The sequence below is a fragment of the Quercus suber genome, unplaced genomic scaffold (genome assembly GCF_002906115.3).
Source record: "Quercus suber isolate HL8 unplaced genomic scaffold, Cork oak 2.0 scaffold_360, whole genome shotgun sequence".
Classification (NCBI taxonomy): domain Eukaryota; kingdom Viridiplantae; phylum Streptophyta; class Magnoliopsida; order Fagales; family Fagaceae; genus Quercus; species Quercus suber.
Genome location: NW_027069812.1, coordinates 605846 through 622318, shown reverse-complemented (window position 1 = coordinate 622318; position 16473 = coordinate 605846). Strand labels below are relative to the sequence as shown.

Here is a 16473-nt window from a genome sequence, read left to right as displayed (position 1 = left end):
TGAAAAAGACTTCCTCGCCAAGGAAGAGAGTTCAACCCTATACTACTATAAAAGCCCCAATACCCTCATAGGCCAAGGTACGCATAATTTACCCTTTCTAGCACTCTAGAGTTGTGAGAATATTTCTGACTTAACCTTCGGAGGGTATTTGGCCAGCACTACACCGGTGCTCTTTGTTAGGTTTCCTTCTTTATATTGTGTAGGTTCACGTTCGAGCGCGTAGTTATTGTGTGGCTCACTGGTGAATTTCTCAGCATCATCACCCCCTATCTTGCCGCTCTGTTTGTGATATTTTCTCAGATTCGGTGCAGTGGCGTTTGGTGTGTGAGTACTGAGTAGTGGGTTACTGTTGAGGAGCGGGGCAAAAGAGAAATACTCCGAAATGATAATTTGATGTGGACTTGCTTTTACCATTAGATTTTATTGACGCCGCGTGTCACTTATCTGTTTAAAAACAGGAGAAAACATGAGACGCCAAACTGGAGAGGAGCCGGACCCGATTTTGTCCACTAATAATTTGTTGATTATAAGTGTATAGAAAATTTTTAAATGTTTTAGTCAATTTTATTTATTTATTTTATTTGGGTAAATTATATAAATCATATGTCATAAGGGTAGTTTCAAATAAAACTTTATTACCTTCGAAAGTTTCAGTTTTCCTTTTTTTCAAGTGAAAGTTTAAAATTAAATTTGGAAATTTGAGAGAGAGAGAGAGAGAGAGAGAGAGAGTTATTGCACAATGTGACATAAATGACCATATTTGTAACTTTGTTACTTTTTGCCTAAAGTGACTAGGAAATTACTTTATAAAACTATTATAAAGAACTAGCCTCTGAGCACACGTGTGAGCGCATGCTCAGAGGCTTTTCTATTTTTTGGGTAAGGGTTAATTTAGAGCATTTATTATAATTTGGAATTACTATATTTTCCAATCACAAAAAAAATCTAGGAGTGTGATGAAAAATTATTTCACCTGTTAACGCATAATACTCATCACACCCCTAGGTTTTTTTTGTGATTGGAAGATGTAATAATCTCAAACTATAATAAATGCTCTAAATTAACCTTTACCCAAAAAATAGAAAAGCCTTTGAGCACGCGCTCACGCGTGTGTTCAGAGGCTAGTACTTAGATAAGTGAGATATGTTGGTGGATAATTGAATAATCTTTTAACTACATTGAATAATCTCATTAAAATAATTTGCATTCGTTACAGTAATCGTGAGCGCGTGCTCATATGCTTATTTTAAAAATATTGTTAGCAACAATATTGAACTTTAATATCATACGTGATGGGGACAAAATTTTCCTATCAATTAAAAAAAGCCTAGCTAAAAGAAATGGTGAGAATATCCTTGGAAGGAATTTGATAGAGAAACATGGTTGTTGTCATTTGCAGATCGCTGATCTTTATACTGCTTCATCCAAAGACATTGATCAAATGAAGCTAAGATAAATTTGTAAATAGTCCAAAAAATTAGACATCAAACTTTAACTATAATTTTGATTAGATAATTACAGTTATATAAAATACGGACCAATGGCAAGAAAATCTCCTCAAAACGCAATTGTTGTAGATTCCAATGAGATGTTGTGCACTTATATTCCACAAAATCCAAGTTGAAAAAATCAATCAGAGAAGCTTAGTTCATGATAGCAAAAGTTTATCAAATCATGCTTTGTATTCAATAACTTCCAAAACAAATTGATCAATACTGGACCGAAACCATGAAGACTTTTAATTTTTTCTTTAATATGGATGCTTGTTGAATGATAATTATATAAATTTTTTTCAGCTGAATTTGTTACGGATGTATTTTATAATGGCAAAGCCAAAGATTTATGTGTGCATCATTTGCTTGGTAATATTGAGCATCTTATGTGGTACAGGGTGCTATAGCATAGACAAATGCAAAATCTTTTCAAATGACAGCAATTTCCCAAGATTTCATCAATCACCACACGACACCATGAACGGCCTAAAAAACAACTTTAACCAAACATAAGTTCAAAGTACACGCATAAAGAACAACTTAAATCAAAGGAAATAAGTATTTACAAAAGTAATAATTTATAATATATAAAAAAAAAATCAAAAGTAATAGAAGTATTAAAAAAGTAAGAACAACCTCAACCAAACATTTAAGGAGAAAAGCTACCAAATATATAATGGTAGACAAATTTTTTTTGTTGTTTTTGCAGAGTAATGGAACACTATTCAGTGGCGAAACCTGCACCTTCAAACCTCTCGGTAGGACTCACTGGCTGGCGTTTCAATATTTCTTTAAGTGTCCATGTTGCTGTGATGGTGGTGGATGCAGCGGGCAATCTCTTTGAGTGTTGAGTAAATACCTTCTGAATCTTGTTTTGAGTGGCTGTCACCTGTTACCAAAATGCAAAAATGGTGGTTGCTCTTGGTATATATAAAATTAAAAAAAAAAAAAAAAAAAGGGACTTGAGGATAGGGATGAGGATTGGATAGTTGTAGGACCTATTTTTGAGGGTGAGGGAGGAGAATGAACGTGAACATAAACAATTAACTGGGAGCAATTTTTTTTTTTTTTTCATAAAAAAATTTAAAAGTAACGTGAGATAGTAAGAAATTGCAAATTAAAAAAAAAATGGATTTTTTTTTTTTAATGTTAAAACGGTTAAGCCTTGATAAAGGTAAAAAAAATACATTTTTTTTTTTTGCAATTGTGAGTTTATTGACGGAAGGAACATGGGTAGTTGGAGCATTTCAAATACTTGAACAGAGAATGGTCCTATTTTGTAGGCAATGTTTATGCAAGAGTTAAAAGATATAGTTTTACCAAATTATCCTTTAATTTTGTCTTTACTTAAACATAGGGATGTGTAGGTATTTTGGAACAAAAAAAATTCTGTCCAAACAGGTGTAGCCCCTTAAATAGTAGTATAGATAGATAAATAAATAAATAAATGAATTAAAAGTAGAACTCAAGGTTGCTACATACCTAAATAAAAAATAAAAAAATTTAACGCCAAAAACATATACAATGATGGTAAAAAAAAAAAAAAAAAAAAAAAAACTTTCTTCAAGGTTAATACTTATAATAATTCTTGTAAAGTCTCTCACTCGAACTTATCTAATATTCCATTCCAATGACTCCTCAATGCAATCCAAAAAATTTGTGCGCACGTGAACTTGAGAGAGATAATAGAATTAGGGTTAAACCAAGTATTTAAAAAAAAAATTAATCAACAAACCAAAGATAATAGCATAAGTTTGTTAGAGTTTGTGTTTGATTTAAATTTTGATGAGATCATTTTTCCTAAAACTCTTATTAAAATTGTTCAAAATAAAGATACATATCTAACTTCCTACAAAATAGGACAACTTTATGTTAGTTTTCAAAGCAAACTCACTTCACTTTCCTTACTCACGTTTAAAATTATTTAGTCACCACAACATTTCAAAATTACATTTAAAAAAAAAAAGGAAAAAAGAGAGAGTTAACGTGATACATTAAAAAAAAAAAAAAAGTAGAACTTAAGGTTGCTACAAACCTAAATAAAAAAATTTAACGCCAAAAACATATACATTCAGTCACTACCAATATTTTAGAATTACATTTTAAAAAAGAAAAAGAAAAAAAAAAGATAGTTAACGTGATACATATTAAAAAAAAAAAATAGAACTCAAGAAAAAGAAAACTTTCTTAAAAAGAAATAAAAAATATGAAGGAAAAAAAAAAAGAGTTAACGTGATACATATAAGGGAAAAAAAAGAGTAGAACTCAAAGAAAGTCAATCATAAATAAACAAAAGAAAACAAAACAAAGAGGAACTTGTAAAATATAGAACTTGAAAATTTGTTGGAGCCTCTGACAGTAAATATCTTTAATTTGAAGAAAAAAAAAAGGAAGATGTAGAGCTAAACTAAATGTCTTCAATTTGAAGAAGAATGAGAGATAGAAAGTGAGATAGAAATTGCAAAGCATACGTGAATTTGGGTTTTAAAGTGTAGAAATTTTAATTTACATATCTATCCCCGTTAGTTGAAAACTTGTAAATGGGTATGATGAGGATATTTTAGGCATAAGAAAAATAAAGGAAAGTAGAGTTTTACCAGAATGTCCTTTACTTTTGTCTCTACTTAAATATAGATATGTAGGGGCATTTTTGAACAAAAAAAAAAAAATACAACTATCCAATCCTCATCCCTATCCTCAAGTCCCTTTTTTTTTTTTTTTTTTTAATTTTATATATACCAAGAGCAACCACCATTTTTGCATTTTGGTAACAGGTGACAGCCACTCAAAACAAGATTCAGAAGGTATTTACTCAACACTCAAAGAGATTGCCCGCTGCATCCACCACCATCACAGCAACATGGACACTTAAAGAAATATTGAAACGCCAGCCAGTGAGTCCTACCGAGAGGTTTGAAGGTGCAGGTTTCGCCACTGAATAGTGTTCCATTACTCTGCAAAAACAACAAAAAAAATTTGTCTACCATTATATATTTGGTAGCTTTTCTCCTTAAATGTTTGGTTGAGGTTGTTCTTACTTTTTTAATACTTCTATTACTTTTGATTTTTTTTTTATATATTATAAATTATTACTTTTGTAAATACTTATTTCCTTTGATTTAAGTTGTTCTTTATGCGTGTACTTTGAACTTATGTTTGGTTAAAGTTGTTTTTTAGGCCGTTCATGGTGTCGTGTGGTGATTGATGAAATCTTGGGAAATTGCTGTCATTTGAAAAGATTTTGCATTTGTCTATGCTATAGCACCCTGTACCACATAAGATGCTCAATATTACCAAGCAAATGATGCACACATAAATCTTTGGCTTTGCCATTATAAAATACATCCGTAACAAATTCAGCTGAAAAAAATTTATATAATTATCATTCAACAAGCATCCATATTAAAGAAAAAATTAAAAGTCTTCATGGTTTCGGTCCAGTATTGATCAATTTGTTTTGGAAGTTATTGAATACAAAGCATGATTTGATAAACTTTTGCTATCATGAACTAAGCTTCTCTGATTGATTTTTTCAACTTGGATTTTGTGGAATATAAGTGCACAACATCTCATTGGAATCTACAACAATTGCGTTTTGAGGAGATTTTCTTGCCATTGGTCCGTATTTTATATAACTGTAATTATCTAATCAAAATTATAGTTAAAGTTTGATGTCTAATTTTTTGGACTATTTACAAATTTATCTTAGCTTCATTTGATCAATGTCTTTGGATGAAGCAGTATAAAGATCAGCGATCTGCAAATGACAACAACCATGTTTCTCTATCAAATTCCTTCCAAGGATATTCTCACCATTTCTTTTAGCTAGGCTTTTTTTAATTGATAGGAAAATTTTGTCCCCATCACGTATGATATTAAAGTTCAATATTGTTGCTAACAATATTTTTAAAATAAGCATATGAGCACGCGCTCACGATTACTGTAACGAATGCAAATTATTTTAATGAGATTATTCAATGTAGTTAAAAGATTATTCAATTATCCACCAACATATCTCACTTATCTAAGTACTAGCCTCTGAACACACGCGTGAGCGCGTGCTCAAAGGCTTTTCTATTTTTTGGGTAAAGGTTAATTTAGAGCATTTATTATAGTTTGAGATTATTACATCTTCCAATCACAAAAAAAACCTAGGGGTGTGATGAGTATTATGCGTTAACAGGTGAAATAATTTTTCATCACACTCCTAGATTTTTTTTTGTGATTGGAAAATATAGTAATTCCAAATTATAATAAATGCTCTAAATTAACCCTTACCCAAAAAATAGAAAAGCCTCTGAGCATGCGCTCACACGTGTGTTCAGAGGCTAGTTCTTTATAATAGTTTTATAAAGTAATTTCCTAGTCACTTTAGGCAAAAAGTAACAAAGTTACAAATATGGTCATTTATGTCACATTGTGCAATAACTCTCTCTCTCTCTCTCTCTCTCTCTCTCAAATTTCCAAATTTAATTTTAAACTTTCACTTGAAAAAAAGGAAAACTGAAACTTTCGAAGGTAATAAAGTTTTATTTGAAACTACCCTTATGACATATGATTTATATAATTTACCCAAATAAAATAAATAAATAAAATTGACTAAAACATTTAAAAATTTTCTATACACTTATAATCAACAAATTATTAGTGGACAAAATCGGGTCCGGCTCCTCTCCAGTTTGGCGTCTCATGTTTTCTCCTGTTTTTAAACAGATAAGTGACACGCGGCGTCAATAAAATCTAATGGTAAAAGCAAGTCCACATCAAATTATCATTTCGGAGTATTTCTCTTTTGCCCCGCTCCTCAACAGTAACCCACTACTCAGTACTCACACACCAAACGCCACTGCACCGAATCTGAGAAAATATCACAAACAGAGCGGCAAGATAGGGGGTGATGATGCTGAGAAATTCACCAGTGAGCCACACAATAACTACGCGCTCGAACGTGAACCTACACAATATAAAGAAGGAAACCTAACAAAGAGCACCGGTGTGGTGCTGGCCAAATACCCTCCGAAGGTTAAGTCAGAAATATTCTCACAACTCTAGAGTGCTAGAAAGGGTAAATTATGCGTACCTTGGCCTATGAGGGTATTGGGGCTTTTATAGTAGTATAGGGTTGAACTCTCTTCCTTGGCGAGGAAGTCTTTTTCACGCAGGACTCTTCTCGCAGAATTCTAAACGTGATGGACAAGATATTTCCTTGCGGGAAGATTCATATTAATGTATGCATCTTCTAGAATTCCACTCATGTTGGGACTCTACAAACCAGGGCTAATCGTGTGTCGCAAGTATTTTCCATTTAAGGTTCCTTGGAGACCACATAATAATGGGCTGGATGCTACGTGGCCATTCGGTCCGTACATACCACGTCTGTCCGTGCCACCTCTGTCCAGATAGTTTTGTCATGCATAATTTTTCCTCTTCAGGGGGGAAGAATGGGCTGAGAGATTGCAGAAGAACAATAAAGGCTTCTTGTGTATTTGTATGTGTGAGCTAACTGCTAAATGTTAATTGCTAGTTGTGGTTGTGTGTGTTTAAATGGTTGGGATCTGCACCTGTTAGTTTGTTCTTTTTTTTTTTTTTTTGTTGGGATTTGGTTGATTTCGTACTTGGTAGTTTGATACTGAGCTCTCTCATGCCATTTCTACAGTGGGTTTTTGTCATGGGTCTAGTTTGAATTGAAATGAAATGGATTTTCTCCCTTTTGTTTCTTTGATTTTAGAATCAATGTAATTTTTTCTTTGTTTGTGTTTATGGGTTCTCTCCCTCTCTTGAGGCTCTGTTTATGCTTATAGATTCTCAAATCCGGTGATATTTTCGGCATGATTTCTGACGGGTCCTTATCATCACTGCCAAGTGCAGTGGGGTGTGAACAGTGCATTTATTGCTGAAGAGTGTTGGTAAAAATGTAAAATAGAAATAAATGATGTTGTGATGTGACCTCATATCTTACCATTAGATTTTGTAGATGCCACGTGCCATTTACCTATTTCAAAACAGGAGAAAACATGAGACCCTAAAATGGGAGAGGATCCAACCCCGCCAATATCAATAGGCCCACCGTCATTCGGGCAAGAGACAAACTTTCATGTGAATGATGAATCTAACTAACGGACCAGGCCCAAAAAAGACTCCACGTATATTTACGAAGAGAGAGAGAGAGAGAGAGAGAAGTTGACTAAACGACGTCGTGCTCTGTTGCTATAAAAGTAATAGTGAATCAGAGCTACTATACTGAAGAGAGCTTGTTCATAAACCCTACAAAAACTTAGTTGTGTTTGGAAGTTGAAAAACCTGAGAGACCGAGAGATAGGATCAAGTATGGACAAGAGCATGCTAGCAGATCTGGACACTCTTCCTGAGGAAGATAAGATCAGAATGTCCACAATGATCGACCAGCTCCAGATCCGTGACAGGTCCCATTTCTTCTCTTCCTCTTTATCAATTTATCAATCAATTCCTAATTTTGTTTATTATTTGTGAATTGTGAGTAAAAATTAGATTTCTTTTTCTTTTCTTTTTTTGACAGTATCATTTTTTTTTCAAGTGCTTTTACTACTTAAGCTGATAGGAAATAGTGAATTCAAAGTGTTAGTTTGGATAATTTTAGCTATAAAAAATTGAGGTTTTAAAATGTTGTACTTAAGCTAATCCAAACAGTTATTCAAACATCAGGGGACTTATGTTCTTTTGTGGCTTCACAGTTGGCCTCTGTGCTATATAGCTCGCATTGTCGGTTTAATGTTTGTGATGCTCTTCATGTGAAGCCAGAATAATGTTCTCCTTAAAACCGGTGCAGCTTATATTGTTGTGTCTGGACGTTTTGGGAACTACATGTTATGCATTAATGGTGCATTATCATGTGTTTTTCACAGAAATATCTTTGGAGTTTGTTTGTTTTTTTTTTTTTTTTCGTTCTGTTTACTTGACGGTCCTCCTAGGTATAAAAAGCTCACTAATCATTTGAACTAAACCAAAATAATAGTCTCTTAGTATGCAATTTAGTTTTGTATGGAATCTTTGTTTCATTCCTTATAGGCGAAGAATTTTTGCTCCTTTGTTTCATTCCTCCACTGTCTAGTGATTGGATCCCTTTAAGTCTTGATCACCAACTATATTTGTTAAGCTCCTTTGGTAAACATCATGTTGTTAATGTATCCTCATTGTGTTGTGCGGACCATTTGGAGGGAGAGAAACCTTAGTACTTTTGATGGGGTTGAGGGTTTTTCTATGGAGCTAAAATTGTATCTTTTAGTGGCTATGTTTGAAACCATGTTTGATTTGTTGGCTGCTTTGAGTGGCTATTCCTTTTCTTCCTTTGAGGAATTTCTAGATTTATGTAATTTTGGATGAAACTTTGTTGCATCCTCTGTGCATTTCCTGTGTACTTGGGGATCATTTTCTTTTCATTCTCAATAAACCATTATTATTTATCCAAAAAATAAAAACTATCCATTTAATTATAGATTTTTTAAAAATAATTTTTAGATATTTGTATATGGGCCGAAATTTATTGAAAATTGACTTTTCAGTGGTAACCTTTAGACAAGCTCCACTCTTGTTGAAACTTTTTGTGTGTTTCTCCCTGTTTCATAGTGAACAGTGGATTTTAAAAAAGGGGGGGGGGGGGGGATACTATTTCCACATGGACATTTTTTTTTTTTTGAATTAAAAATGTCCTTGTTAGCTTCACCACATTAGCAGAAAATAAGAGGATTTCAAGATTCAAAATTGTGCCTTCAAAATATGATTTCAACAGTGCTATAGATTCCTAAATAATTTGAAAACTGCTGCATTTTACAATTAATTTTAAATTTTCATTTTTCACAAAAGCCCCTGATGTTCCCATTTAGAGGACTTCTACCATGTATCATTTATGAACCTAGTGATGGTGTGGCTTTAATACTTTCCAGTACCTATCTATCAGTGTTTCCATGAAAGATAATAGAGAGCTGGGGACACCCACAGGGGTAAAAGTTTAGTGCATGCACCATAAGCAATGATGGGAAAATGTCCCAAATGCACCATGTTCTTGTCCTCATCCAAAAAATGGTAAAAGCCTGCCATTGAATGCTTTCTCACTCTTCAACTGCTCAACTGTCCTAGCCCCCAACACACCCACCAATCTGTTTCCTTCATCATACACCACCTCCTATCCTCCAAAATGATACCACGCACTCATTCTCTCATTCTACGAATACTATGGTTGGATCTCCTCCCCCACCTTTACTTCATTATCTGATCTTCTCTACTATTTGACACACTGCAATTTGAATTTAGATTCAACCCATTTTTATCTTATGAATCAATCATCAATGCCTATGTCTAAGCTCAATTACTAAAGCACTCGCTATTCTATTTCAGTCAGATGATTAATAAAGGCCTCACGCCTGGACCAAACACTTATATAATCTTTTGGGTTTTCTTATCAGATCAAATTGTTTTGAGAAAGCTTTGTGTGTTTTCAATGAAACAAAGGGGAATTTTCAAATGGATGTATGTAGTTTTGGGATTATGATTAAAGTTTGTTGTGAGGCTTTGATTTGTATAAAAGGTTTAAGCATTTGGTCAGTTGGAGGAGATGAGTTTGTCTGCTAATGTTGTCAAATACTCTACTCTGAATCTCTGATTGATGGGTGTTGGAAGAATGGAGACCCTAGGTGTTGTTTTGTAAAATAGGAGAGCTTGTTTTTGTTGCTAATCAGTTCACTTACATGGTGTTGATCAATGGTTTTTCAAGAAAGGCCTAAAGAAGCATGGGTTTTAGCTGTATGAGAAAAAGAAGCACAATGGGGTGTTTCCTAATTTATATACTTACAATTGTATGATTAATGAATATTGTAATGATGGAATTTAAAGTAAAGGTTTAGAACTGCTTGATGAAATGTGTGGGAGATGGGTGGTTTGTAATGTTTTTACATACAACACATTGTTGGTGGGTTGTGTCAAGAGAGTTTGGGAGGCTAAGAAGTTGGTGGATCAAATGAAAAGCATTTGATTCTATCCAAATTTATTGTTGGAAAGTTGGAGAAGGCTGCATGTTTATTCAATCAGTTGCAGTCAATTGGTCAATCTCCAACTCTGGTGACTTCCAATGTTCTAATTGTAGGTTTCTGTCGAGTTGAAAATTTAGTGTGAATTGCTGATTTGGTTAGGGAGATGGAGGAGAGCGGAATTTCTTTTTTTAAAGTGACATTTACAATTCTTATTGATGCCTTTGTAGATCAGATGACATGGAAGAAGCATTTCAGATATAATCTTCTATGGAAATACTGGTTTGTTCCAGATGTTTATACATGTGGTATCTTGATACATGGGTCGTGTATGAAACTTAATATGAAAGCAGCCTTATAGCTGTTTAAATGAATGAGTGAGATGCCTTAAAGCTGTTTCTTGGGTACTGCAAAGGGTAGCTCTTATAGGGCATTGATGTTGCTTAAAGAAATGGGAGGGTTGGCCGGTTCCAAATGTGGCTACTTACAGTTCAAACTTCAAGCTGCTGGAGTATTTTACAAGGATGGGAAGTGGATTAAGGCTGAAGTCCTACATAAAGTGATGATAGAGTCAGGTTTAAAACCATCAAATTCTATCTACAATATAATTTCTGAAGTAAAAAATGATACATTATTCAAGATTTCTTTTACTCCTGTTCAGAATTTTCATCATCTAAGTCCTCAAAGGTAACACACGTGCGTGCACACATAAGACAGAATTTTCTCAATTTACTAATACTAAACAAATTAATAGTCTATTAAATTAATATTTCATTTATAAAAATCCAATATAAATAACTGATTAATAAAAGACTCAACTTTATTCTGGTCAGAATCATCCTTTTATTTTCTACACTTCTAGAAAAGGGATTAGGTATTATCGTTTTGCAACTGATCCAGATATATCCCTTTAATAATTTTAGAGCAAAATAGGCTCACTCTCATCTTTCAGCTGATGGGCGAGGGATAGGATCTAGAATGCACAAGAGCCTGCTAGGAAGTCTGAAAAATCTTCCATAGTAAGATAAGCTTAAAATGCCTGCCAAGATCAGCAGCATCAGCCAGCTCCAGATCCATGACGTATACATCCATTGTTTACTCAATATCTTTCTCTTCCTCTTTTATCTCTTTAAATTCACGTGTTCCCTTTTGTGAGCTTTTTATGAACTCGTCTTTATTAATTGAAATGTGTTAATCATTTCAGGAATTTTTACTTTTTCTTTTCAAAGAGATCCCATGACCTTTTTATGGATTATTTATTTGAAGTTTTTTAATGTGAAAAAATAGGCTTATAATCCTAGAATTAGGAATACTTCGTAATTTTTTTTATTAAGTATATTGTATTTATTATCACAATCTTAATAAAAGTAACGATAAAAATATTATTTTCAAAAGGAGCTGAGCAAAGTACTGCTTTTGAGAAACTTCTGAGATTGGTGCCTTTTTAAGGAGAATGACAGGTTCATTTCAAAGTGCTTCAGGGCATTGTTTTGGTTTAAAATTTGAGTATTGGCTCAATTTTTGTGGCTTCACATTTGCCACTGTGCAATACAGCTCACACTGAAGTTAATTTAATTTTTGTGATGCTCATTATGTGAAGCCAGAATAATGTTCTCCTTAAAACCAGTGCAGCTTATATGTTGTGTCTGGACGTTTTGGGAACAACATTTTATGAATTACAGGTGCATTATCATGTGCATTGCACAAAACAAATTTGGAGTCAATTTTTCGTTTTGTTTGTCTGACAGTCTTCCTAGGTTTAATAGGTTCCCTGTCTGTATGAACCCAAATATTATTCATAGTATGTAGATTAGGGCGTATGGAGCCTGTAACCTAGGAAGGTTTGGATCTCTCTAGTCTGGATGCCAACTACCGTTAAGCTCCTTCCTTATAAGCAGTATGAAGTTATAGGTCAATTTCGTTATCAATTTTCTTAATTTTATTTTTATATATGTTATATGTGTCTGCATTTATTAGTGCTGGTATGATTTCACCCCTTTCTTTGAACCCCTATCAATGAGAAGATAAGAAAGGGTCACTTGAGATGGTTTGGTCATGTGTAAAGGAGAATAATTTATGCATCACTGAGAAATAGTGAGTTGAGTGGAAATGAAAAAGGAATTTCAATGGCATGCGTGTGTTACCAATAAAAAAAATAATGTTATATAACTTATTCCGAAGAGGTTACTAAGACATAAGTTTTCAGTATTTGACGGCTTTTTCTCAGTAGTTCCTTATTATATATATATATATATATATAAGTTGTCCTTTGCCCTTATTATAGTATATGATGGGAACAATCCCTCAATTTATTTTCTTGGATGTCACTAGATGAATAAAAGACCATCTAATTTTAGTCATATTGTATGGTTAAATTTTTTCATAGGGGCAGTTGAGTATAGTCTTGCTATGCTAGATCACGCTGCATTATTTTTTACTAATATAATCATTTTTGTCCCAAAATTTTCCCTCTGATTGTATGTTTTACTTGCAGCTTGAGGATGTACAATTCACTTGTGGAGAGATGCTTTAATGACTGCGTGGACACCTTTAAGCACAAATCCTTGCAAAAGCAAGAGGAAACCTGTGTGCGTCGATGTGCTGAGAAGTTTCTAAAACATTCAATGCGTGTTGGCCTGAGGTTTGCAGAACTCAACCAAGGAGCAGCCACACAAGATTGAAGATTTTCACAATCAAGGGTGGAAAGCCAGGATTTTTTTTTTTTTTTCTTTAATCGATTTGCTGTCTCTTTCAAGTTTCTGATTAGCTGTGCCTTTTTCCTATCTTTGCATTTCTGCGATTTCAAGTTTCTGTAGAGGAGACTGCAGTGCTTGTTTTTCCAATGGAATGCTACAGGGAATCCATGATTGCTGTCTGCAGGAGAACCTGTTATTAATTGAATGTATTTGTTCTATGGTGTTGTGTACTAGTTTTTTCAAACAGTACCATTAACAAATGCACGCCAAGAGCCATGTAACTCAGTGTCATAGCCTACTTTTTTTGTTTTTAAATGTATCAAGATTCACATGATAATCATCCTCCATCTCTATTGTTGTGATGAAATAAGTATGGCTAGTAAGAAATAAGAATGAGCTGTAGTGTTGACTACTTAATAAAATATATAGGGCTTTTGCGAATTACCTGTGAGAAGCCCACAAATATCTTGAAAACTGCTATCAAATTTGTTTTAGAAACAAAACTGATCATCCAAAAATAGTAAAAATAGAAACGGACAATTGAAGCGAAACCTTTGGAAAAGCAAGAATGAGATGAAGCCAAAGCAATGAGAGAGAGAGAGAGAGAGAGAGAGAGAGAGAGAGAGAGGAATTTAACTCTGTTCAGAGAATTAAAAAATATGGGAAAAAAGAATGGAGCAGAAAACAACTTTCCAAAAATGAAGTTGCAATTCATTTTCCTACTACTCTCCCAACTAATTATACTGACCACAAACTCTCATCAATTGAGGCATCCCAATGTTACATATGAATCAAAATTAGTTTTGATGGGCGGAACTACGAATAATGCAATTATGTAAATCTACATCATTCCCACTTTTAACAACCATTGTACCAGTTCATAGCTTAACACATTTGTTCCAAAAACTCAATTTATTTGTACGACACAAAATTATGCATTTTGAAAATGCACTAAGAGTAATGCAATTAACATGTATGTACAAAAACTTAAATATAAGGAATTTAATAAGTAAAACTCCTCCTTAACAAATTATTAAGATTCTCCAATCAAAATAAGCCACAGAAAACTATTTCTAGTTTCTACACCCATGATGTAATAATAAATCGAGTAAGGTCAATTTTTTTCCCTTTTATGACCAAGACAATACTACTGGATCAACTCAATTGTGATACTCTCTAACAGAGATTACAGAACAAATAATTGAAGCAGTTCCCTATGCAGTCAATCATAACAACAAGAGAGAGTTCCAACCCAAAACCCTAAATTGGAGATAAATACATCAACAATGGAGACAAATTCAAGAAAACCCAAGAAGCTGCAGGAGCTGAAATCCAATGTAATAACAAAAAAAAGGGGGGGGGGGGGGGGGGGAATTATCCTCTTGGGAAAATATGACAAATTCTTTTGATAACAACCCAAAACCCTAAATTCACTTACAAATATATAATCATATCACTCACATACAACAACAAATTACAAACCTAAAAATTAGATACACAAATACATCAAATGTCAACACAAAAGCAAACCGTAAGGGAGCAGAAATTTTTTTGAGTTGTGTTTATTATACAAGCTTAATTTGCATTAGCTCATGCAAAAGTTCATATCTATTATATCATAAGAACTTACTTTTTTTTTTACATACTTAATTTTCAAAACATTCCACGTTAAATTATCTATTTTATACTACATTTCATTAAAATATCAATTTTTCTTGATTTTTTTTTTTTAATTGTTTCTCGTTCTTCACATACAACAATCATCCACTCTCTTTCTTCATCCTTGAGATACATAAAAAAGAAAAAGAAAAAAAAAACTAAATGCAAAATGAATAGTATTAATGTAAATTTTCACAATTATTGTAATAATCATGTTTTTTATACAATTTTACATGGCCAGATTTGAGTGAATTTTGGGTTTGATTGGCTAAAATATTATAACTTTTTTATTATACAAGTATTGATGCAAGATCTCTAAAATCTAAATACACACAAATTGAAAATTGAGAGTACTCATTTTAGACGTACTTATAAGTAAATTTATTGCTTATTTTTCCTACTATTTGCATGCTGCATAAGTTAGCTGCTTATTTCATTTAGCTTTCACTTTTTATTTACAATACTTGTTAAGACATGTGTTTCACATGTTAGGAACAAATCACTATTTTATGTAATTGGTTAATCTTTTGACAGAACGCACTTTACTTGTAATTTGGTAGATCTAGGATATGTTTAATACTTCAAGAAACTTTGTTTCAAATTCAAGTGTTAAAACCATGCAAGTCTGTCCAAGATTCAAGTGTGAAAAGTGTTGTTCATTAAAACTCGACAGCTAGCATCTATCGAAACCTGTAGAGCTGTTGAAGCCCGTGGCTTGACAGCAGCTCAACAAATAGGGCATCTGTTGAGGTTTATGAAATTCAGATTTTCTGTTCTGTTTTTCATTCAATCTGTGATTATATGTTTGGACTTTCTTTTCTCACAACCCTAAACATATAAAATGATCATTTTAAAAGCCGTCAAATGTGACACAAGTTGCACAAGTGTTGAGCAAAGTTTGTTCAAGCAAATTGTGACTGGAGACAGAATTTACCCTAATTCATCTTTCTTATGAAGAAGCTGTTGTGTTTATGCACCATAGGGTTTTGTAACCAATAAGCTTCTTAATCTTCATCGTCTAGATGAACTGAAGAACTTTGCAGCTAACAACCTTCTCTAGTTGGTGTTTGAAGTCGCGTATTGGGATTCACGCAATTGGTTAGTCATGTACTGAGAGTCGTGCATTACAATGAGAGATTGTCACTACAAAACAAGTCCAATTTAGTATTGGGGTAAAGGTTCAACTGTAGGTTAGTATAAGGTACTGAGATTCCTTTACTTGTAACCGCTTGTTGTGATAATAGTAGATTCTTGAGAGTGGTGACCTTAAAATCACTCGGTGGGGCTTTTGCTGTATAAGTTTTCTCCATTCATAAACAAATTATCATGTCAATTTATTTTTTGCTGCATACTTAGTTTTATTGGTGATTTGTTTGTACTACCACGCGTTTGCATATTAATTTGATTAATTAATAAAGATTTAAGCAAAAAATCAGATAAGCTGTTACTAAACTTCAAGTTACAATTTCCCTTATTTTCTTTGGCTTGTGTGCAAATTTGTGTATTAGCTTATGTGCACTAGAATTTTTTATGGGCTCGAGGCCCACTTGGGCCACTTCTGATTTCAATTACGTTACAGGAAACAATTTTTTGGACTGGCCCCAAGCATGCACGTGCGTACACAGT

At 33.3% G+C, this 16473-nt stretch overlaps 1 protein-coding gene and 1 pseudogene across 1 annotated transcript; both read left to right on the top strand.

Moving 5' to 3' along the window:
• Window positions 1-7711: 7711 nt before the first annotated feature.
• LOC111995647 (mitochondrial import inner membrane translocase subunit Tim9) lies at window positions 7712-13473 on the top strand. Its single transcript, XM_024027565.2, has 2 exons — window positions 7712-7915; window positions 12987-13473. The coding sequence occupies exons 1-2, from the start codon at window positions 7821-7823 to the stop codon at window positions 13171-13173; spliced, it is 282 nt and encodes a 93-aa protein (XP_023883333.1). The 5' UTR covers window positions 7712-7820; the 3' UTR covers window positions 13174-13473.
• On the top strand, window positions 9137-11724 carry LOC111995646 (pentatricopeptide repeat-containing protein At4g11690-like; annotated as a pseudogene).
• Window positions 13474-16473: the final 3000 nt, after the last annotated feature.